The sequence below is a fragment of the Panthera onca genome, chromosome A2, assembly GCF_046562875.1.
Source record: "Panthera onca isolate mPanOnc1 chromosome A2, mPanOnc1 haplotype 2, whole genome shotgun sequence".
Lineage (NCBI taxonomy): Eukaryota > Metazoa > Chordata > Mammalia > Carnivora > Felidae > Panthera > Panthera onca.
The window spans coordinates 50,432,809-50,456,517 of record NC_138340.1 but is presented as its reverse complement, the minus strand read 5'-3'; the positions used below and the strand labels follow the sequence as shown (position 1 = coordinate 50,456,517).

The 23,709-nt window shown below is 50.0% G+C and overlaps 1 protein-coding gene across 2 annotated transcripts; it reads left to right on the top strand.

Annotated features, from left to right (window-relative positions):
• The first annotated feature begins 949 nt into the window (after nt 1-949).
• OXTR (oxytocin receptor) lies at nt 950-23,596 on the top strand. 2 transcript variants are annotated; one of them, XR_013554131.2, is made up of 3 exons: nt 950-2,003; nt 18,372-18,708; nt 22,965-23,596. XR_013554131.2 is itself a non-coding variant. In XM_060631635.3 (2 exons), the coding sequence occupies exons 1-2, from the start codon at nt 1,079-1,081 to the stop codon at nt 18,617-18,619; spliced, it is 1,173 nt and encodes a 390-aa protein (XP_060487618.2). In that variant the 5' UTR covers nt 950-1,078; the 3' UTR covers nt 18,620-23,596. The 2 variants fall into 2 exon arrangements, 1 of the variants encoding a protein (XP_060487618.2); XM_060631635.3 differs by having other exon boundaries at nt 18,372-23,596.
• Nucleotides 23,597-23,709: the final 113 nt, after the last annotated feature.

Here is a 23,709-nt window from a genome sequence, read left to right as displayed (position 1 = left end):
CAGCCACCCCAGTCTGGGTTGGGAGCGCACGCGTCTTTGGAGCTGTCCGCGGCGGTGCAGTTTCCCCAGGGAGCCAACTTTAGGCCAGCTCGAGGACTGGGTGCAGGTAGTTGGGTCTTGCGTACGGGTGGACGGGTTGACTGGGGCTGGTGGAGCCATTGGAACCCTAGTGGAGGTGGTGGGGTGCCTCGCGGCTCTGGCACCTGGAGGCACGCCCGGTGCTCCCAGAGCCTGGAATGAGACTTCTCAGGAGCAAGATGCACAGCCCTTAACTGTCGAGGGCTAAGGCGCGCGTTGGCTTGCTGACGCTGCTGGGCTCTGAAGGATCCTCATGGGAGGGGTAGTGGGAACAGCAGTTGGGAGTCCTGAGGGGTAGGTATTGAGACCGGAGTTCTTCCAGGAGGGACCGCTGGATTGGGGTTCCACGGAAGCACTTATTGTGGGAGTTCGGGGTGAGGAGGGATCTTAGGAGGTTGGAGAGGGGTGGTCCTGAGCTGGGGTTTCCCAGGCAAGTAGTTGTTTGGGGGATCTCCGGGGGAAAATAACTGCAGTAAGGTTTACTAGGAGAGATGGCTGTATGGGGGGTCTCGCGGAAGATGGATGTGCTGGGGTGGGGGGCGTGGCGGGTAGCTAGTTTGGGAATCTCTGGGAGAGGTAGACTGTTTTGGGAGGCCCAGTCCCGGAGGACAGTGGCTGATTCCGACCCTCCCTTTTCAAGGAGCTGGCAGTCTGGTAGATTCCCGCTCATTTCCAATGGCTCAGAGGAGGTACCTCAAGCGGGGATTTCTGGAGTGGCGGCTGAACAACCCCCGGGCCGGCCGTTGTGCTCCTAGTCCCAAATAATTTGGGCTTCCTGGGAAGGGGACAACTGAACCGCAAGTGCGTCGGGAGAGAAGTGCTTGGTCTTCTCACGGCCCTCTGGGTTTGTTTCAGGCTCCGACCCAGCAGATCGGTCCGAGGGGTGTCAGGCAGTGGAACCCGAGGAGTCCCCAGGCACGCCGGATTGCGCGTCGGGTCCCGTCCCGCAGCGCCATTCCTTAAAGGGCTCTAAGGCCAGGGGCTCGCGGCAGCCACGGGCATGGAGGGCGCGCTTGCGGCCAACTGGAGCGCGGAGGCGGTCAATGGCAGCGAGGCGCCGCCGGGAGCCGAGGGCAACCGCACCGCCGGGCCCCCGCAGCGCAACGAGGCCCTGGCGCGCGTGGAGGTGGCCGTGCTGTGCCTCATTCTCTTCCTGGCGCTGAGCGGCAACGCGTGCGTGCTACTGGCGCTGCGCACCACGCGCCACAAGCACTCGCGCCTTTTCTTTTTCATGAAGCACCTGAGTATAGCCGACCTGGTGGTGGCAGTGTTCCAGGTGCTGCCGCAACTGCTCTGGGACATCACTTTCCGCTTCTACGGGCCCGACCTGCTGTGCCGCCTGGTGAAGTACCTGCAGGTGGTGGGCATGTTCGCCTCCACCTACTTGCTGCTGCTCATGTCTCTCGACCGCTGCCTGGCCATCTGCCAGCCGCTGCGGGCGCTGCGTCGCCGCGCGGACCGCCTGGCGGTGCTCGCCACGTGGCTGGGGTGCCTGGTGGCCAGCGCGCCCCAAGTGCACATCTTCTCGCTGCGCGAGGTGGCCGACGGCGTCTTCGACTGCTGGGCCGTCTTCATCCAGCCCTGGGGGCCCAAGGCCTACATCACGTGGATCACGCTCTCGGTCTATATCGTGCCTGTCATCGTGCTCGCCGTCTGCTACGGCCTCATCAGCTTCAAGATCTGGCAGAACTTGCGGCTCAAGACGGCGGCGGCGGCGGCGGCGGAGGGGCAGGAGGGCGCGGCGGCGGCGGGCAGCGCTGGGCGCGCGGCTCTGGCACGCGTCAGCAGCGTGAAGCTCATCTCCAAGGCCAAGATCCGCACCGTTAAGATGACCTTCATTATCGTGCTGGCCTTCATCGTGTGCTGGACGCCATTCTTCTTCGTTCAGATGTGGAGCGTCTGGGACGCCAATGCGCCCAAGGAAGGTAGCGCTTGTGGGGAACTGGCAGGGGGCGGGGTGGGGAGTGCGGCGTCCTTGCCTCGCTGTCTCTGCACGTCCAGGGCTCTAGGGGTCTCATGCAGGAGAGGTGGGCCTTGGAATCCTGCAGAGCTGGGTTTGAGTAATGGCTCCATTATCAAGGGATTTGGGGGCTTAACTTCCCTAAGCCTTGGCTTACTCTTCTGTAAAATGACCATGATGAAACTGCTGGCTCTCATCAGGCAGTAAGGGAATGAAATGAGAAAATGCGCGCCAAGTCCTTAGCACAGTCCTTGGGCTACATATGGGGCGTATGGTTCATTATTATGGATGAGAAAACTGAGGTTCAGGTGACTTTCCCACATGGTTAGCCAGTGGTGGAATAAACTTAAGAACGCACGTGTGGGGCGGCTGGGTGGCTCAGTCGGGTGAGCGCCAGACTTGGACTCTGGTCATGATCTCACAGTTTGTGAGTTCAGGCCCCACATCGTCATCGCTGCTGTCAGCCCAGAGCCTGCTTCAGGTCTTCTGTCCCTTTCTTTTTCTGCCCCTGGCCCGCTTGCATGCTCTCTCTCAAAAATAAATAAACACTTAAAAAAAAAAAAGAACTCAAGTCTAAAGCTCCCACCGCTTTAAATTTGCATTGAACTTGACTTTAAATTCAAGTCAGCCCAAACACACAGTATGTGGGGGCTGGGGCTTCGGGGGATGTGATGTAGAGTCCCTGAACCCCTTGCCTGGTGGAGGTGGTGAGCCTCAAAGTAGAGAGGTGGGTGCCCCAGAAGGTAGAGGGGCTGGGGATGCCTAAGACTAGAGACTGTTTGTTGCTTGTGCTGGGGAGGGGTAAGGGTGGGGGAAAGGAAGGGAGCCCGGATGCACACTTTCTGATTTGACCTGGGAGCCTGGGTGGTTTCTGTAGGCAGGGAATGCACTTCCAGATTGGAGGACTGAGGAGGTCAGGGCTGAGGGTGGCCAGAGGCTGTTGTCTGAACTTGGCCACTGTCAGGAAGGCCCAGAGGAGAGTGTAGAATGGAGTAGTCTGTGGGGAGGGAGCTTGGGAGAGCAGAGAGGATCTTGGGTCCTGGGGCTTGTGGCCACCACTGGGCTGCTGCAGGCTTCTGGCAGCTTGGCCTTCAGTGCCCAAGTGGCAACTGACTTACACCTTTTTGTTTGAGGGTAAAAGCTCGTAACACTACACTGGGATGCAGGTGAGTCAGATGCTTATAAGGAAACATGGAGGGGTTTGCTTTCACCCTTTCTGCAAAAATGTCCCATTTTTAAATATAATCACTCCTGCTCCCAACAGTCTAAAATACAACCTTCCCATGGAAGCAGAAGTCTCCCTTCATTCAGCTGGATCACTTAGCTTTGCTCTCTTCCAGAAACCACAGACTCCTGGCTTTAACCAGCCCTCCCCGTTAACCTAGTGTTTGCCTTAGTGGCCAGGGCAATTATCATTCGACATGTGCTGAGCACCTGTGGGATGTCAGGCTGGGGCAGTGTGGGGTGAGGATTGCTATGAAGACTCAGCAAAGCCAGCCTGGCTCCAAGGTGCAGCCTGTGGTCATGCCTTGAAGAAAGGGTTCAGGGGTTCAGAGAGGGGAAGGTACTTGCTCCCGGTCACACAGCAAATCGGAGGCAGAGTAGAGCTATTTTGTCCTGTGCCAGACTTCTTATGAAGGACACATGAGTAGGGAGCTGGGTTGGGCAAAAGCCAGCAGTGGGTGTTTCTAATCAAGGCATCAGGCTACACCTGTTTCCTGGGCAGAAGCTGAAGATTCAGACCTGAGTCTTGAGGGCTCAGACACTAGCCCTTGAGGAAGTGAGACTGATACTGAGCAGATCCTGGGGAGATATACTGGGGAGTCTTCCTTCCAGTGCTTACTAGTGTGGGATTTCAGGTGAAGGGTCCCCTTCTCTACCTTGTTTTGTTTTATTTTATTTTATTTTATTTTATTTTATTTTATTTTATTTTTTTAATGTTTATATTTGAGAGAGAGAGAGAGAGAGAGAGAGAGAGAGAGAGAGAGAGAATGAGGGGGAGGGGGGCAGAGAGAGAGGGAGACACAGAATCCGAAGCAGGCTCCAGGCTCCGAGCCATCAGCACAGAATCTGATGGGGGGCTCGAACTCACAAACTGTGAAATCATGACCTGAGCCAAAGTCAGATGCTTAGCCCACTGAGCCACCCAGGCACCCCAATTCTACACTTTAAAAGTACATCAGACAGTCCATTTCTCTGTCTTAAAACACAGAGAGAGTGAGAGGGAACCCTCAGCTAAAGTGGGGGCCAGAGGCCTTTTGGGTACATGTGGTTCCCTGAGGATTTCCAGGCAAGACCTTCAGTAGAGCCGGACCCCTGTTCTCAGGCTCCAGGAGTGGGGAAAGACACAGACTCTAGGAATCTCCCATCTCCCCTGTGTTCCTGTGCTTCTTTCCCAGTTCAGAGGAAAAGGTGGGTGCCACACGGAGAGTGTAGGTCCCCCTGGTCTTCCTCGACACTCTGTCTTGGGTACTGTGAGAAGAGAACAAGTGCAGACAGCAGGGGATTCATGATACCACCGCTGCCACGAGCCAGCGCCCAGTCCCCACGTGCCAGGCCCATCAAGCATCAAGGACTTGGGCTCTGGTCACCAGCCTGGCCAAGTCGTGCCTCGGCCTCAGGGCTGCAGCAGGTCTGAGTGGACATGGGCTCAGCTGGACTGTAAACTCTGTGCCCACTTGGCATTAATTGGGATAAGTGCAAGTAGCAGGTTGGGCCATCAGAAATGATGGTGTTTACAGTCACTTTGGAGACATGACTCTGTCCCAAGGCTATCGTAAGTGTTAAGGAATAAAAGAAAGGTACACTTGAGCTACTCAAGAGATTTTGATCAGCACCGTGGCATGAATGCACAGCCCCCAGTTTCCAAGAGGAAGGGAATTCAGAAGAGATGCAAAACAGCGAGATCAGGGCCCCTCGCTCTGCTCATCTCCTGGGGAGTGGAGGCTGCAAGCTCAGGAAACCTGTTGAGAGCAGCATGACATTCCTTCAGGGAAGCCCAGGGGCAGGGGAAGCCCAGGGGCAGACAGCTACAGATGGAGGTGGAGGGAGTGGGGCAAATGTGGGGTCTGTTCCTGCCAATAGCTTCATGATTAACACCTCTGAGAGAATAAGAAACTCCTGAACCACTGGCTACAGATCATGGGCCGAGTGGATGGAGAAACCATGCTTGTCTTGGCAGCTGGCCTCGTGGTCCTTCACAGGGCTCCAAGTCCCTGCCTCCTGTAGGGTTTGTGTGCTCTGGCATTCTCTCCAAACCCAGATGCTTCTTTTACATCGCTCTCCCTTGATGGACTTCTTTACCTCATACCCCTTTATTCACACCAAGCGCTGCCTTCATGGGTTTAGCGCTCTCCTTGTTCCAAAAGTAATGAGAGGTAGGCCACAAAGATTCAGGCACCGCAAGGAGATAAAGTAGATACGGGGAGACTTGGATGAAAGGGGAAGAGGCATAGGAAGATTATAACATGATTGTAATAATAATAATAAAGGCTCTGTGGGTAGAGGTGAGCCGTGCACAGGGCTTCCTTTTTGTAAGAGCCAAAGGAAAGAAGGAAACTCTCAATTTCAGTATTTCCATTGTTCACAAGAAAAAACAGTGAGAGAAGAAGAAAGGAAGAGGAGCATCATGGTAATGTTTGAATTCCTCCCCACCCAAAACAGCCACCTGCTGTTGGAGCCCCAATTTGGTGAGGCCAGTGAGGCCACAGAGGTAGGAGTGAGACCAGACACCCATGGCAGATTTGGACAAGCCCCAGATGTATCCTTCACAAGCAAATCCCAGTATCAAAGATTGGGTCAACCTTTCCCCCCTGAACTCGGTAGGTTTGCTTTGCTGCTGGTCCCAAGGACTCGGACCCTGGAGTAGTTCTGAGAGAGGAGGTGGAGAGGGGGCATATCTGTATTTCCAGGGATTTGTCAATGCTGCTTGGTATAGTGGAGCTGATTTTGAGTCTCTGTGTCTAGTGTTTGTGAAATGCCTGGTCCAGTGGGCAGAAATGAGAGAGGAGGGGGGACAGGTTGGACAGGTGTGCTATCTGTACATACCAAACACTATTTGTGGCTCCTGTCTGTTCAGCAGAAGGTGCCTGGAAGCTAGAGGAGAAGCTTTTGAATTAAAAAAAAAAAAAAAAATCTCACTCGCAGTTCATAGATGAGCCAAAATCTTCTTTCAGAATTCTCTCAAAATGGCCGATTTCTGTGAGAGCAGGAAACTGCCCCGAGAACAGGGTGGGGACCTCCACTGCATGGAGATTGCAGAAGGACCAAGAGATCCATCTGGTGGGCCAGGACAGCAGACAGGCACTGTGGAATCCCACATCGCACATGCAGAGAAAACCACACAGTTTTGGCCTGTACCTGGAGTTCGCTCTGCCATTTTCTCCTCTGTGTCCTTTGAGCAAGTGGTTCTATCTCTCTGGGCCTCAGCTTCGTCCTGTGTATAATCAAGGAAGCAGAGCCTGCTTGTGGGGTTGCTGTGCAGATGACCTGATAGGACCCATGGTACCTGGGGGCCATGTGATCGGTGTCGCTTTTCTCCTCCTCTCCCCCCATCCGACTTGTTAAAAGTTTTGTTTGCATTCTTGAGACCAACTTTGAGAATTTTGGCAGGTATTCCTGAGGGAGGAAGTGGACATTTTTCTCTTGAGAGCCCAGCGGAAGGGGGTGGGGGTGGAAGCCAAGCCTGCCGGACAATAGGGAGGTTGGTATATGGGGGAGAAACTTGTTAGGGCTGGACTAGGAGCGTTGTCACAACAGGGACACCTTGTGTGACAGTGCCTAGCATAGGGCTGGGCATCCATCGGGAGCTCAGCCAATGCTTGCTGAACAAATAGGAAGGATATGGGAGGAGGAAGGTGCTGGAGATGGGCTGAGTTGGACTCAGGAGAAATAAGGGTTTTCTTTTGTTGTCGTCATTGTTTTCTTAAATTTTTAAAGTTTATTTTTTTATTTATTTTGAGGGAGAGAGAGAGAGAGCGAGCATGAGCAGGGGAGGGGCAGAGAGAGGGAGAGAGAGAATCCCAAGTAGGGATTCAGTGCTGTCCGCCCCGTGCCCGATGCAGGGCTGGAACTCAGGAACAGTGAAATCATGACCTGAGCCAAAACCAAGAATCAGACGCTCGACTGACTGGGCCACCCAGGTGCCTTAGAAATAAGGGTTTTCTAAGTAGCCCTCCAACAACAGAATTGGCTACCTGGGAAAGAAGTGAGTGGTCACTTGGGGGCAACCAAACATCTATCAGGGGTATTGTCCTAGGAGGAAGGTGGAAATGCTCAGGGGCTTGGTTTTAAGTGTTTCCCTGCCTGAAAATGAGCTGCCCAGCTCCTCCCTTTTTCTATGGAACTGTGGTCCCTCTGATGTGGCCCTGCCCACCTCACCATTCTGCGGATATTGTGCCCAAATTTTGGGTGGGCCAGACACCTTGCAGGGGAGGGGGGGGGTCTGCTCTTCAGGTGACCCACTGGTACGGAGAGCAGTGGGGGAGGGAGGGCAGGCAGGAGGAGATTGGATACATCATTCTTTGCCCTGAAGAGCTCTCAAACTTGGCCCCTCTGGGTATAAATTGCAATTAGATGGACAGTTAACGATCACACTCTTGGCATTAAGCATTTGTGAGTTATGTTCTTGGCTAATGCTCATGCTTTCCTTTTGAGTTTCTGCCCCAGGTGACTTTACCCTTTTTTCCCCCCAAAAGGTTTGATTAGTAACAGCAAAAAAGAGAGGGAGAGGGAGAGGAAAAGGGAGAGAGAGAGAGAGAGAGAGAGAGAGAACAAAAGAGAGAGAGAGAGAGAGAAAGAAAGAGAGAGAGAGAGAGAAGAAAGATCTGTTGGATGAGGCTTTGCTATATACTTTTTCCCATTTGATGGATGTTTGGGATGGTGGGGAGGCTGTGGGGGGCTGTGGGTCAGGAGGTGAGTTCCTGGAGCAGGCCTGCCCCTGGCTTCAGGGCATCTCTGGAGAGCCTGGGCTGGCCGGTCAGCTGTCTGAGGGGTTGGTCCACCTGACACCCCCACTGCTTTGTGCTGGCAACTACTGGAAGCAGAGGGAACCCCACAGGGCTCACTCCCAGAGGCTGAGGCTGGGTGGGGGCTGACCTGTGCTCTGCCAGACCCCATTGCGTCAGTCCCAGAAGACAGCAGTGAGCACTGGTGACAGCCCCCTTCAGAGACCTGGTCTTGTCACCATCTCTGTGATTTGGGGCACGTCTCTGTGTGATGGCTGGGCCTCTGTCACTCCCATCCGAACAATGGGAATAGAACATGACACCCTCTCTGGGCATCCACTTCGGTGATGTGAGGAGTCGGATGAGTTGGTGACAGTAGCCACCACTGGGTGAGTACCCAGCCCCACCTCTCATCCTCACCTGAACACAGCAAGGTGAGGGGGCTTTATCCCCATTTTACAGAGGGGGAAACCGAGGCTCGGAGAGGCATGACCTGCTCAAGGATGTGGTTGAGTAAGCAGTGGAGCTGGGATTTGAACCCAAGCGCTCTCACACCAGAGACTGCCAGACTGCACTGCCCCTCCTCCCCAGGCCAGCATTTTCAAGGTGGTCCACCATGTTCGGCCTTGGCATCTCCTGGGTGCTTGTTAAAAATCTGATTCCTGGCCCTGCCCCAGAGCTCTGCACCCTCTTTGCAGCCCCAGTATCCCTACACGCACCCACCTGGCTGCACGTCCGCTCATAGCACCACCCCCTTGGCATCCTGGGGTCAAAGTCTGTGCTTCTCAGCTACTCCTGCTACCCACTGACCCCTCCATCTTAGCAGTACCACACCTGTCATGGTGACTCTTCCATTTCCATCACCAGCTTTTGGTTGAGAGCAGCATGTCTTGACTTTGGCACTACGGCATTCTGGGCCAGATAATCTCTGTTGGGAGGGTGGCCATCCAGGGCACTGTGGGGTGGCTCACAGTATCCCTGGCCTCTACCCACTAGATGCCACTGGCTCCTTTCCCTCGGTTGTGACCACCAAAAGTGTTTCCAGACATTGCCGAATGTCTCCTACAGGGCAGAATCGCCCCAGGCTGAGAAGCAGTGGTTTAGGCCCACTATGTAGGTGTGGCCTGAACTGATATCTAATGAATGAGGGCAACCTCATCTGCCCTGAGCTCTGGCCAGTCTGCCTAGTATACCCCCAGCCAGGCCAGATGACTTGTCAGTCCCCATGAGGTCCTTTTGCTTTGCTCCCATGCTGATTCTGTTCCCACCACGGGAATGCCCACCCCGAGTCTCTTCTGTGGAGACCCATCATCCTTCACAGGCCAAGTCCAAGTGTGGGCTGCTCTGTGGCACAATTCCAGTGGGTACCATTTACCTCCTGGCCTGTGAGAATGATGCTCCCAGGAGCTGTACAGGGCACAACTCAAACAGCTGGACATGGAAGCCTCATCCAGTGTTCCCATGAAACCCTCCCTGCTCCCCCCAGCTGGAGGCCTCCTTCCTCCTCTGAAGGAGGGAAGTTCATTCTGCAGTCATTAGTGCCTCCGAGGGTCCTGTCCATACAACCTCTGCCTTGGTATCTCAGTCCTCCAGTGAGGAGAGTTTGCAGGAAGCCAATCCCTAGTTCCTCACCTGCCCTCCTGTGGCCAACAGCTGACATTTGCATAAACATGGGACAGCCAGGCCAAGATGGGTTACGGAGCTTTGGGGGCAACACCCCCATTTTCTGCTAGGCTGGTGTCGCGCTCTCAGGTCCCGAGGTGTATGTAGCATGATGGGGTGTCAGCAGTGACCTTGGGCTGTTGACTAAACCTGCCTGGAGCCCAGTTTTGTGGAGTTAAGAATAGAGTTTAGGTTGTGGAGAGGGTGGGCTGTGCCCGTGGCACAGTGCCTGGCATATAGTAAGTGCTTGATAAATATTTGCTTTAAAAAGGAGAGCAGTTCCAAGACATGTCAGGTCCTGGACCGAGTCAGTGCAGTTGGGTGTGGGAATCGTGAGCTCAGGGGTATTTTAGCAGAAGGCCTGCAGTTTCTGATGAGGAAGGAAGCCCATGGGTGCTCAGAGGGGAAGAGGTGAAGACTAACGAAAGCCCCACCTGGAGGAGGCAGCAGGAAGCCAGGCGGAAAGGTTCTAGCTCTGGATTTTAGAAGCCCCAGAGGACACTTGCATAGGGGGTGTAACCAGGCAGTCATGTGCGAGCATCCCCATTCCTGTGATCTGATTCCTGGCCACGGAGGGGCAGCCTCTGCCAGAGTCTCTGTCGTGCTCCAGCTGGCACTTCCTGCCCGTTGCCCTGTGCTCCATGGCTCACCCCTCACACCAAAATGGCCCCTCTTGCTCATTCCATTTCTCTCTCTTTCTCTCCACCTGACCTGGATCTGAGTGTGAACCTCATTTTCATACAAGGAATGACGTTAGAATCCACTTATCACATTAGAGCCACCTCCTGTGGTCAAGCAGGGAAATTGCCTTTTCACCTTCCCAGCTTGCCATTGGCGGCTGGATGTATCAGGATTTCCTGTCTGCTAATTTCACGCTTCAGTTCACTTCCATCCCTTACAGACCTCTTCCTATTTTCCAGTGTTTGCTGGCAGTCAGGGACAGAGCCACAAATGACACACCATTCCCAGCCACCAGTCTGTAAACAGAAGTAATGACAGCACGAAGGGATGATGCAGTAAGAGATATCTTTATTCTCCTCCCACCCCAAGTGTTTACCCCAGGAGGCATCAGTTGATTCTGACTCCCTGGTGAAAAACCCTGGAGGGTTTCAGAGAGGGAACCACATTTGAAAAGGGGGCTGTGGGAGCCAGTCGGAACTGCCAATGCAAGGAAGCACACTACATGTTGAGATCATCGGGCACTTAACTTTAGTACTGTCTTTCTCCCTGTTGGAGGGATACTTCTCAAACTTCAGCGAGCACACAGATCACGTGGGGGATCTTGTGAAAATGCAGATCCCAATGAAGGAGGTCCAGGAGGGAGCCCAGGAGTCTGCATTTTTACCAAATATCCAGGGGATGTCTATACAGTGCCTATGCATCTGGCCCATTGACTATGTACTGAGTAGTAAGTCTTTAATATCTTACCTCTGTTACCAAAATGCACAGTTTGCCTTTGCACATAGGCTGAAATTGGCTGCAAGACTTGTCATTCCCTGCATGGTAGAGAAGGGCTGGTCATTTACAAGAAAGCCCCAGTGGTTGTGCTTCCAGAAGGCAGTTATTCCTTTGGTTCAGCCCAGTGAGCTCACCTTGTTTCCCAGATTTGAGCAGGGACACAATAGGAGCCCATTTAAAGCTCCATAGCCCACGAATTTGGCTCCTATTCCTGACTTTAGGATACATGGGGAGATCACACAGCTGTGAATTTTAAAACAATTCCAATGTTGTAAAATTGTGGTCTTTTCTAAGAAGGCGATCTATTGTAATACATATTAGTGTTCGATCTTTATATAACTGTACATTCAAAACTCATTAAAAAAAGAAAAAAAAGCCTTTGGTAGTACACAACTCTCAAATTCCTGCACAGCCTCTATAGGAATAAGGGATTCACACCCAGATTTCCAATCCCCTGGCCAGGAGGCCTTGTACCAAGCAATTGGTTTCTGGAGTGAGGGCCTCTTACAAAAGTTGACGGGCTTGATTTGATCCAGATAAGAGATGTTAGATAAGCCATACGTCTTTGAAGTGTACGTGAAATGCATTGGTCACCTCAGGCACACACAGCCCCGAGAGGCCATGGCCAGCTGCCCGTCAGCTGTTCTGGGCTAATTTGGGCCTTTGGTGGCAGGGCGGAGGGGGTACCGGGAAATCCAAACGTGGGAGTTCTTGGGGCTTGAGTAAAGCCACGCTGGTAGGCGGGTGGAAGGCTCTGGGGCATACCGTCCTCGTCCTCAAGTGGCCCTCTGCCGCCCACCCCTCCATGAGTCACAGTGCTGAGTGGAAATGCAGAGTTGTTTCTGTCTCCTGGGAGTACTGTTGGCCAGCAGGGTATGTTGGCTTTTGGTGGGTGGCCATTTCTGCTCACTTCCCCTGCTTGGCACATAGGAGCTCCCACTGGAAGATCACCCTTAGCTTTGGACCCACCAGCCTGTTCCCCAGTGCTGCACCTCCCTGTTTAACAGCCCGCCTGTCATAGTCTGTCTTTCCCTTGAGGTCAGGTCCCCAGGGCTGCTGCTGCAGCAGCATGCTGCTGCATGCACAGGGCATGGAAAGAATGCAAGAACATCCTCTTCCTCAGAGAAATGCCCCAAGCTCATGGCCAGGCAGGTGTGAGGGCCCAGTCCGTGGCCCAGTACCTCCCACGGACCCTCCCTTTACGGCAACGACCAGAGAGAGCAGTTTGCACTGCTTAGGGCTCCATCCAGGGGAAAGATGTTATTTTTATGGGGGGCAAGTGGAAGAAACAGGATTCTGAGACCCTGAAATCCTGCCCTCTCCCGGGGTTGCAGCCACGTTCCCCTTTGGGTTTCTCATGTCACTGGCAGAGAAGGTTTTTCCTAATGAACTGTCTGGAATTCCTTTGGTATCACATAATCCAATTCCAGTGCTCTGGGTTTTGATTTTTTTTTTTTTTTTAATTTTTGAAGTCCTGGAAAAAAGGACAAAGGACAATTTCTTTAATCGACCTGAGATCAGAAGCCCCCAAACTTGGGGCTTTAAAAAAAGTATGCAGTTGGTCATATCTCCTCTCTGTTAATGATAATACTAATCACCTAAATTAACACTGCCATTCACAAAGCCCTTTTATACTTTTTTCCCCCAGTTTTCTTAAAGTCCTTGGGAGTGTTATCTCCAATTTATAGGTAAGGATGTTAAGGCTCATACAGCAGATGTGGCTCAGAGAAGGAGAGTTCAGACACCAGGGATTTGCATCTGAATCCAGGGTCCCTGGCTCCTCCTTCCGACAACAGAGCCCATGCCCCCCTGGGGCCCCTCTGTGAACTCACCCCCATCCTCCTGGCAGCTATAGACCACACCTTTTGAAGAGTCTGGTGGATTCTGACTTCCAGCTCCTCCTTTCTGTGCTCTGACTTCGTCATTTCTCTGCTTTGTGGAAAGTGTGGCCGCGGACCAGGCTCAGAGCTTGGTAGCAGGGACAGCCCTTCAGAGAAGCCTGAATTAAGGCAAAAGGGTAGACTGTTGTACATTTGCATAGATGGGTCATTGCACGTGAGCTGCCCCTGGGACAGGGTGTTGTGCTCTGGCCAAAGGCAGTGCCCTGAAAGGAAATCAGCCGTGAGCCACACTGGCCAGCTCCCTGGCAGCTGGAGGATGAGCCCCCTAGGGCAGGACCCACGCCTGGGACATCACAGCATCCAAGGAACACTTGCTAGAGCCAGCCTGAGGCAGCATCACTCTGAGTCATCTTTTCATTCAGTGTCCCACCAGCAGCAGCTACCCAGTGGATGCTTGTGTTTTGAAAGAAGACTGTCAAACAGTATTTTAGTATAGAACACCTGGAGGGTGGCGTGTCCTAGAACCTGGAGCTGGAACGCAGCGAGCAGAAAGGAGAGATGGCAGTTTACAGTGCAGAGACGGCAGCTGCTCCCAGCTGTGCCAGGCGTGTGCATTAAAACAGATCTTAGCACTGACATTTGCTGGGCAAGATCCGACATTCTCAGGACCCCAAGTAATGTGGAATAAGGTGAGAACATTCTCCTCTAATGCTAGTTCTTTGTTTGAGCACATCTCTGACTTTGTAGAGCCCAGGCACCCCCATAGCGCTCCCTGAAGATGGCCCATTGTTTCATCTGTTTAAACCCATCAGGAAATTGCAAGCTAGCTGAGAAGGGTAGATATGGTCTGTTGGTTCCACTGGTGACACAGGCATTTAGAGCCGGGGATCGAATCCATAAGCTGACATTCTTGGCCATGCAGTCTGGCCCAAGAGCCACGCTGAACAGACATTGCCGTATGGCAGTGCAGCTTCCAGAAGCTCAGCCACTGTGTACTGTGTCCTGTGCCCCACCCTGAGCTGTCTCAGATTCTGAGACACAGCCCAGCCCAGGGAGCAGCCTCTCCCCATTGTTTCACCCATGCTGGTGTTAACTCTTATTGTTAAGAGAAGTAGCATTTATTGGGCATCATGGTAGTGATAATGACAATAGCTAAGTTTGCCAAGTTCTGACTTTTATTGAGCCCCAGGAATCGTGGTGGGTACTTGGTATCTCCTGTCTAATGAAACTTGGCAGTGATTCTGTAAAGAAGTTCTTTTTATTAGCCCCATGTCACAGATGGAGAAACTGAGGTTAGGAGAGGTTAGGAGACGTGCCCTGGAAAACTCAGGTGCAAAGTGGCAGAGCCAGGACGTGGGCCATGTCTGGGTAACTTGAAAACAAAGCCATCGCTCAGCTCTCCTTCTGGTCGGATGGGAAGAAGTGTGCTGGGCCTGCCCTCTGGGTTTTCCCCTGCCCTTCTGAGTCCCTTCCCACTGCTTTTTAACATCTGCCCCTCCTACAGGCATCAAGGATTGGCTAACTTTTTCTGTAAAGGGCCAGACAGTAACTATTTTAGGCTGGTGAGTATAAGGTCTCTGTAATAGGTACTCAACGTTGTCCTTGTAATGCAAAATTTGCTACAGAAAATATATCAATGAATGGGTGTGGCTGTGTTTCAATAAAACTTTATTTAGAAGAATCAGCATCAGGCGGGTTTTGGCCTATGGGCTATATAGTTTGCTGGCCCCTAGTCTAGACCAGGAGACATTTCTGCCAGGAACAATGGTGATCTGATAGGAAGCGATGTGTTTCCCGTCCCAGGTATACTTAGATATTAAAAGACTATCACTGGGAACAGGCAGTACCTAGCCTCCATGGGCAATTACATCTGTGTGGGAAAGGGGTAGTTGCTGTCTCTCTGTCCCTCAGATCACACCAGGAGGGTGATTGCCTGGCCAGCATGTGTCTTTGCTTTGGGACTGAGAGGATTCGCTAACTAGTACCAACCTGATGTGTGAATGCTGACCTAGTTATTAATTTCAGGTAGGAACACAGGGTGACTTGTGTGTCCTTGGGGAAGTCATGTCCCTTCTCTGACCTTCACTTTCCTCAGCATATAAAATGGGGATGAGTCTGATTTGAAAATCATATGGTCCTGTGCCAGTTTGAGAGGGTGATTCCAGTGGTCAGCATTGCTGTTGTTATGTGCTCCCTTGGAAACAACATCATGAATTGTGAGGACACTGTTTTCCATGCTTTGTTCTGTTCCTGTTCTTCTGAAACCCTATGAAGGTTGCAGCAGTGTGGCCTAAACAAGGTACAATAAGTGCAGAGAGCCAGTGAGGTGCAATCAGTCGGTCACTTACTTGCTCCGAAACCATCAATGGCTCCCCATTATCTATAGATTAAAGTTCAGACAGCCTGGATTCAAGATCCTCCTCAGCCTAGCTCTTTCCAGTTTCTTTTCCCACACCCCCCCCCCCCACTCCAACTCTGGAAGTCCCTGAAGGTTCTTGAACATTCTTTCTTATGTGCCTTCATTCCTATTGCTTCCTTCCTTTGGAATGTCCTCCATAGACTGTTTTTTATTCCCAAATACCTCTCCTCCCTGCTGATGGCTTGCATTTCCACCACTGGGGACTCATGTCTCTGGATAGTTAGGATATTGGCAAATTTTAAAAGTCCAAATGTGCCCTTAACATTTGGCAACCTGACACAAGCAGGTTCAGTTTATAGAGGCTCATCCATCCCCCAGGGAGCCAGGCCAGGCCTGTCATTCATGTCTGTGGCCACCAGGTGGGGGCAGCGGGTGCTGGCCCTAGTCTCAACTCCTCCACCCAGGCTGGCCATGTAGAGGTAGAAAATCTCCCTATGGTTACTTGGGAATCCTTTAACTGTTTACTTTTTTGTTGTTGATGTGTCTGTATGCTTTTTTTTTTTTAATAGAAATGAGTTAAATGATCCAAATGTAAAGAGTTGGGCAGGTAGCTTAAGAAAAAAAAGATACAATTATAACTGTATACAGTTAGGCAAAAGTGGTGCCTTCCTGTCCAAGGGTGAACTTATTCCTGCCACGACCTTCTCTACCTTGTTTATATCCTTACACACCTACATTCTTGCCTTTGTGTCTGATAGTTTACTCGGTGCCCTCTTTTAATTTTTTATGTGTCAGTTTTACCTCCTTTATTTTATATGTTTAATTATGATTTTGAGGACATTCTCTTTTTAGTCTTTTTAGTCTTAGTCACTTTTCACCAGAATTTCTAAACTTAAATTGATCGTCTTAGCTCTCCAAATCAAATATTTATTTTTTTAATTCTCTTTTAGAGAAAATGAGGGATTCAGTAGTACTGGCTTTTTCCCCCCTTCACTTTTCCACTTTTTTGTTCTTTACTATTTTAGTCTAAGGATTAGCTAGCTGCTTCTCCTTTGTTTTCTAAACATTCTCTTTGGCGAAATTTTTTGCTTTTATCTGTTGTAGTTTGCTTTTGTGCCAACAGGTGCATCAAGTAATTAGACCACCGGTTCTCAAACTGTGTGTGTGTGTGTGTGTGTGTGTGTGTGTGTGTGTGTACCCCCTGGAGGTCTGTCTACAACACACTGGTGAACCTCACCCCCAGGAGTCTGATCCAGTAGGTCTAGGGTGGGCCCTGAGAATTTGCATTTCTAACAAGTTCCCAGGTGATCCCGGGATCCCACCTTGAGAACCACTGCATTTGTTTTGCAGCCAAACACTTTTCTCCTTTTGGTGCTTGGCGACTTTGCTGACAAATGTCTCCATGCTCTGCATCTGTGGTGGCATCGAGATCTCGTGGCTCCTCTGTCCCTGTGAGAAATCCTTTCCTGGATTTAGCTCGAATTCTGGAGTTATTTTTTGAAAACTTTTTGCAGAAAAGACCAAGACCAGCAGATTTCCCCTTCTTGCATTCTCGGGTACATGGTTTTCCTTGCAGGTCTCTGCTCCTCTATTGGTAGGAGAGGTCTGCAGTTTGTCAGATTGAAGGCCATTGCAAGAAACTCAGATTTTTTTTCCCCCTCCTTCTACTTGGAAGTAGATAGGATTAGGAATTTTTCTTTTTTCTTTTCTTTTATTTTTTTAAATGTTTATTTTTGAGAGAGAGAGACTGAGCGCTAGCAGGGGGAAGTGGTGGGGAGGGACAGAGAGAGAGGGAGACACAGAATCTGAAGCAGGCTCCAGGCTCTGAGCTGTCAGCACAGAGACTAACGCGGGGCTCGAACTCACGAACTGTGAGACCATGACCTGAGCTGAAGTCAGGCACTTGACCGACTGAGCCCCCCAGGCCCCCCAACTTTTTCTTTTGATTTTAAAGTAGACTCTACACCCAACCTGGGGCTTGAACTCACGACACCGAGATCAAAGAGCCACATGCTCTACTGACTGAGTCAGCCAGGTGCCCCAGGATTAGGAATTTTTCTTTCCCCTTCAAGCTTGAATTTGTGACAAGCAGTCAGAAGTTGATCATTGATTTTGCCTGGAACTCAATAAATCCGCAGTATGACAGCTTCTGCACAGTGCCTCAAATATTTCAGTGTAACCTTTTTTCCTGTGTGAGTCCTATTTGCCGTGCTGAAGCAGTGCTCCTAGAGGTATCTTCATAGAACCCTCCATGTTCTCAACTGTGAAGACAGCATACACTTTCTTGCTACCATGCCTTTGCCTGTGTCCTTCCTCCTGCCCGGAGCACCCTTCCTCCCTTCTTTGCCTGAAGACTTGTAAGCATCCTTCGGGTATCAGCTCAAATGCCGGTTTCTGTGGGGCTGGCCGTGATTCGCTCAGAGTTGCACCCCTCCTCGGTGTGCCCACCCTGACCTGCATCGTGCCCACCCTATGGTGCTACTCATTGTGTTTTTGTGTCCCCATTGCCTAGCCTGGTGTGTGGCACATGGTCATGATAGCAGCCACCGTGTGTTGGGTACTTGCTGTGTACCAGATGTTTTTGAATCCTTGCAGATTCCTGTGAGGTTTGGATACTCTTGTGAGCTCCCCTGAAAGATAGCAAATAGCAGTATCTTGGGGAACTAAAGAACATGGTGCTGGTGGCATGAAAATACAAACTAGGTCTGGCAGCTTCCAGATCCTGTGCTCTTGGGCACTCCCAGTCGTAGGCACTGGATACTTGCTGGGTGAGTTATGAATGAACAGGTGGCCATGACGAGTGCAGCTCCTGCTGCCGGAAGCATGAGGTGGGTACGCTTTTGGTGAGAGAAAGGACAGAGAGCATTCTAGGCTGGGCTGAGCCTGGGAAGTGTTGGGGGCGGGGGCCGTGTGCAGGCTGAGTGCATGCCCAGAGCTAGGATATGGAAGGAAGACAGACTTTGTGACCCGGCACCTGGTACCTGGGAAAGGCTGTTCTCAGGAAATGGTAGGGACTCCTCCAGTAGTGATGGGCTGTTCTCTTCCCCTACCCCCTCACCCCCCGACAGCCTCGGCCTTCATCATAGCCATGCTCCTGGCCAGCCTCAACAGCTGCTGCAACCCTTGGATCTACATGCTCTTCACCGGCCACCTCTTCCAAGAACTTGTACAGCGCTTCCTCTGCTGCTCCTCCAGCTACCTGAAGGGCAGCCGGCCGGGAGAGACCAGCGTCAGCAAAAAGAGCAACTCCTCCACCTTCGTCCTGAGCCGCCACAGCTCCAGCCAGAGGAGCTCCTCGCAGCCATCCACGGTGTGACCGGCCTGGGGCCAGGACTGCCTCCCACGGCCCAGCCTGTGCCTACACGGACAGTCCACCCCTTGGTGGCATGTGTGCGTGTATTTGAGGTACCTTTCAGTTTGCACCCTTCCACACCTTGGGGTAGCTTGAGCAGGGAATTCTGACATGGGGGTTGGGGAAGTGTCCTCATGGTGGAAGATGATGGGGTGACTCATCCATCAGACAATCCCTGGATCTCCCCTGGTTTCCCACAGATGTTTATGTACCCTGACCCCACTGTTGTCTCTGGCTGGTGGATGGGTTGGTTTTTTCTCCTGGACCTGTCATTTCACTCCAGTATCTTTTAACTCCTTTATGCTGGGATCTTGAGAAAGTAAGTATAGGATTGGTGACTCCCCAGGTGCGGAAGCCTAGTGTTCTGAGCTCAGAATAAGGAGTGAGCTCAGCTGCAGAGGGTGGTACCAATATCTTCCTGACTTCAGAGTGCTTTTACCTTTGCATGGACCCATCCCAGCATCCTGGGGCAACAGCATGTCAGAAGGTGGCCCTAGGAACAGGGGATTCCCTTATGAAACCATTTGGCATAGGCAGCTGATTAAAACCTGGGTTACAAATGTTTAAGAAGCTAATATTTATATGAAGCAATTGGGAAAGAAAAATAAAATGCATCCAAATTGGAAAAGAAGAAGTAAAACTCTTTGCAAATGACATAATTTTGTATGTAGGCAATTCTAAGGAATTCGTGCACCTGTACAAACTGATTAGAACGAATAAGTGAGTTCATCAAGGTTGCAGGATACAAGATCAACATACAAAAACCAGTGGTATTTCTTTTTTTTTTTTAATGTTTATTTTTGAGAGAGAGAGTGTGAGCAGGGGAGGGGCAGAGGAAGAGGGGGACAGAGGATCTGAAGCCGGCTCTGCACACTGACAGCAGTGAGCCCGATGTGGGGCTGGAACTCACAAACCGTGAGATCATGACCCAAGCTGAAGTCGAACACTCAACCGACTGAGCCACCCAGGTGCTCCACCAGTGGTATTTCTTGATTCTAGCAATTAACCATATGAAAATGAAATTAAGAAATAATTCCATATATAATAATTTAAGAAAGGATAAAATAGGAATAAGTCTAAGAAAAAAAGTACAAGACTGATACCCTGACAACTACAAAATATCATTGAAAGAAACTGAAGAAGACTTAAATACATGGAAAGATATCCCATGTTCATGGATCAAAGACTTTAAATATCGTTAAGATGACAGTATTGTCCAAATTGATCTTCAGATTCAGTGCAATCTCTTATCAAAATCCTAGTTGGCTTCTTTGCACAACTTGATAAGCTGATCCCAAAATTCATACAGAAATGCAAGGGACCCAGAATAGCCGAATAATCCTTGAAAAAGAAGAACAAAGTGGGATTCCTGGTCTCAAACTTAAAAGAGTGTGGTACTGTATAATGGTAGACATCTAGACCATTGCAGTAGAATGGAGAGTGCAGATATAAACCCTCACATTTATGGCCAATTGATTTTTGACAACTGTGGCAAGAGAATTCACTAGGGAAGACAATCTGTTCAATAAATGGCTCTGGGAAAACGGGATATCCACATGCAAAAGAATGAAGCTGGTGAAGGTACAAACTTCCAGTTAGAAAAATAAATAAGTCACAGTGATAAAAAGTACAGCCCAGGGAGTATGGTCAATGATATTGTAATCAGGTTGTGTGGTGATCACACTTGTCATGGTGTGAGCCTTGAGTAATGGGTGGGATTGTTGGAATTCGATGTTGTACACCTGAAACTAATATCGCATTGTATGTCAACTATCCTTCAATGAACAAAAGAGTGAAGCTGGACTCCTACCTCACACTGTGTGTAAAAATTAACTCAAAGTGCTTCCGGCCCTAAATGTAAGAGTTAAAACTATAAAATTCTTAGAAGAAAACATAGCCATAAATCTTTGTGACCTTGGACTAGGCAGTGATTTCTTAGCCATGATACCCAAAAAGCAAACGCAAAGGAAAAGTAGATAAATTGAACCCCATCAAAACGGGGTACAGTACTTTTGTGCTTTGAAGGACATGATCAAGAAAGTGAAAAGGTATCTGACAGAACAGAAGAAAATGTTTGCAAATCAGATACTCCTATCCAGAATATATCGAGCATTCTAACAACTTAACAATAACAAGACAAATAAGCCAAGTTTTAAAAGGGACAAAATAGGGGTGCCTGGCTGGCTCAGTCGGTGGAGTGTGCGACTCATGATCTTGGGGTTGTGAGTCTGAGCCCTGCATTTGGGGTAGAGATTACCTGAAAATAAAAATCTTTAAGAAAAGGGGGCATAAGATATTTGAATAAACAAACAAACAAAAAGACATATTTTCCTGTCCTCTCCAAGGAAGACCTAAAAATGGCCAATGAGCCTATGAAAAGATGCTCAATATTTTTCATTAGGAAAATGCAAATGAAAACCGCAGTGAAAGGCCATGTCCCACCCGCTAGGATGACCATGATCAAAAAGATGGGCACTAACAGGTGCTGGCAAGGATGTGGAAGGATTGGAACTCTCATACGTTGCTGGTGGGAATAGAAAATGGTCCAGCCACTTAGAACATACTTTGGCTGTTTCTCAAAAAGTTAAACATAGAATTGCCATATGAGCCAGATATGCCACTCCTAAGTATTTACTCCAGAGAAATGAGAGCGTACACATAGACAAAGACTTGTACATAAATGCTCATGGCATCATAATTTATAATAGCGCAAAATGGAAATAGCCCAGAGGTGTATCCACAGATGAATGGATGAACACGGTCTGTCCATACGATGGGATATTATTGGGCTATAAAAATAAAGGAAATCATGATTCATGCTACAACATGGATGAACCTTGAAAAGAGTATGCCAAGTGAAGACAGCCATTGCAGAAAGCCACTTACTGTACAGTTCCATTTTTGTGAAATATCTGGAGTAGGCAGATCTATAAAGTCTACAGAATTGTGGTTGCCAGGGGCTGAAGGCCGTGGATGCTAATAGATACAGGGTTTTGGGGCAGGGAGGTGATGATAGTTTTTAGGAATTAGTGATGATGGCATGTGATTTTTAGAATAGGGCCAATACCACTGAGTTGAGCACTTTAAAAGAAGTTTACAACAACAACAACAACAAAAACAAAATGTTTACCAGCTGAATTCAGACGTGGCCAGCTGGAAGGATGAATTCCTTAGAATCCCTCTGAGCTTTTTTTGTGTGTTTGTTTCTCTCTGTAACTCACCATTTAGGAGGAATGGTTTTCTTATTCAGTTTTTCTGCAAGAGATGGTGTTTCCTGCTTGGCCAAAGTTCCCAGCAGTGATAATCCTCTCTTCCTGCTCTAGTAAAGGCACAAGCGATGTCTTGAGGCTGAACACTGTTGTGTTTTATTTAGAAGAGCAATTCACCAGGGGTCTCAAAGGTTTTACTGACCTAGGAAACATGTTCTCAAGGGTCCTCACAGCCTTGAGGTAGGACGTGACCATGCCCAAGAAATACCTTTGGTTATTAAATACAGGATATTCTGGATCAGAGGTTTTCCGATTGGGACTGGCCAGCTCATTGACACTGTGGGACTCTTTTTTTTTTTTTTTTCAATTTCTACACATATTTTTTGGACTCACAAACAAGAGCACTTCCTGAACGTCACAGATCCACTCTCTATATGCACTGTCCTCTTCTCCCTCCACACTGCATTATGCACACACATACACGTGCACACACACGTATGCACACAGTAGAAGAAGCTGGCATGGTCTTGATGTTTGGGGAGAAGAGAGGCAAGCACTGAAATGCCAGTATTCAGACTCTGACCATTTAGTACAAGACCTTCAGTACTGACTGGGGACTGAAGACTATATCATCTTTGGACCCAGAGACAGTGTTGCTGTCACACGTACTGACAGCATCAACACCAGCCAGTTCTTGCTTTTTGGAAAGCTAACAGGGTGCTGATTTGGGGTCTTTGTGGCCACATACAGGACCATGGGGCACTCTGGGTGCAAATGCACCCGTGGTGGGGTCTGTTGGCATTTGAGCCTATCTGCTCACCAGCCAGAGATGCCCCAGCCTCTGCTGTTCCTGGGAAAGTTGCTGCCCTAGCAGCCAACGGAGGCCACTGGGGATTGAGGGGACAGCAACTCACAGATTTTCCTGACTAAGGGCACAACCTTCCTGAGACCCCTGGAGCTGCAAGATTCTTGGGCACTGGAACCAGCTGGGATGCTTCCCTTATTCTCTTCCTATGGTATCTCTGGATGGTTCTTTGGGTCTTATTATGGTGCCAGAGTCTGTCTTATATATACCACTTACCAGTGGCATTTGGTTTCAGCTGCACCCGTGGCTTCCACACCACTCCCCTCCCGATCTCATGCTGGAGGAAGTTTCCATCGTCTCGGGCTTTCCCCAACCAAACTCTGGAAGCATGAGTGCGGGGTCCAGAATGCTGTCTGAAGCTCAGTTGTTTCTGTCCTCCTTCCCCAGACCTCGTGTCTGAGGTCTGTGAACCATCTTTTCCCACAGCATCAGACCTGTTTACAAACCTCACGCGTGGCTGGAGGCACCAGTAAATTGAACCATGAGCACTTTCTCCTGGAATGTTTCATTCTGATGGTCAAAAGTGACATGTGAACACTTGAGGACTCTGAGCCTTATTTCTTTAGGCCCTGAAAAAAAAAAAGTGTCACACAATTTGCTCTCCTTTTGGGTTGGATCTGTGGGTTACACCTGCAGGAGGCTGCCTTTTACAAAGATCCTGGTTTCAAAGTGCTACACCTATTGTATTTAATTGCAACGAAACACCACTGAATACAAAATGTGACTTCCTTGACTGTGTTCTCCTGTGGTGACTTTTCTGTGGTACCCTCGTGGACTGTGCCAGTCGCTGAATGATGTGGCCAATAGCAAGGTGTCTGCTTCGTTAACTGCTTTATAAAAGGTGCACTGAATAAACATTTTTTTCCCCCATACATTGCTTTTCTCTCTTTCTCCCTCTTCGAAACAGTGACCATGTCTGATGGCTTGCAGACCCGGAGTCTCCTGCAGGGGCTGGGGGAGGGGAGCAGAGTTTTCTTCCT

Bases quoted from the DNA above. Each gene is read 5' to 3' on its own strand.
- OXTR (XM_060631635.3), top strand. From the start codon at position 1,079: ATGGAGGGCGCGCTTGCGGCCAACTGGAGCGCGGAGGCGGTCAATGGC. The intron at 2,004-18,371 runs GTAGCGCTTGTG...ACCCCCCGACAG, and splicing joins CGCCAATGCGCCCAAGGAAG to CCTCGGCCTTCATCATAGCC.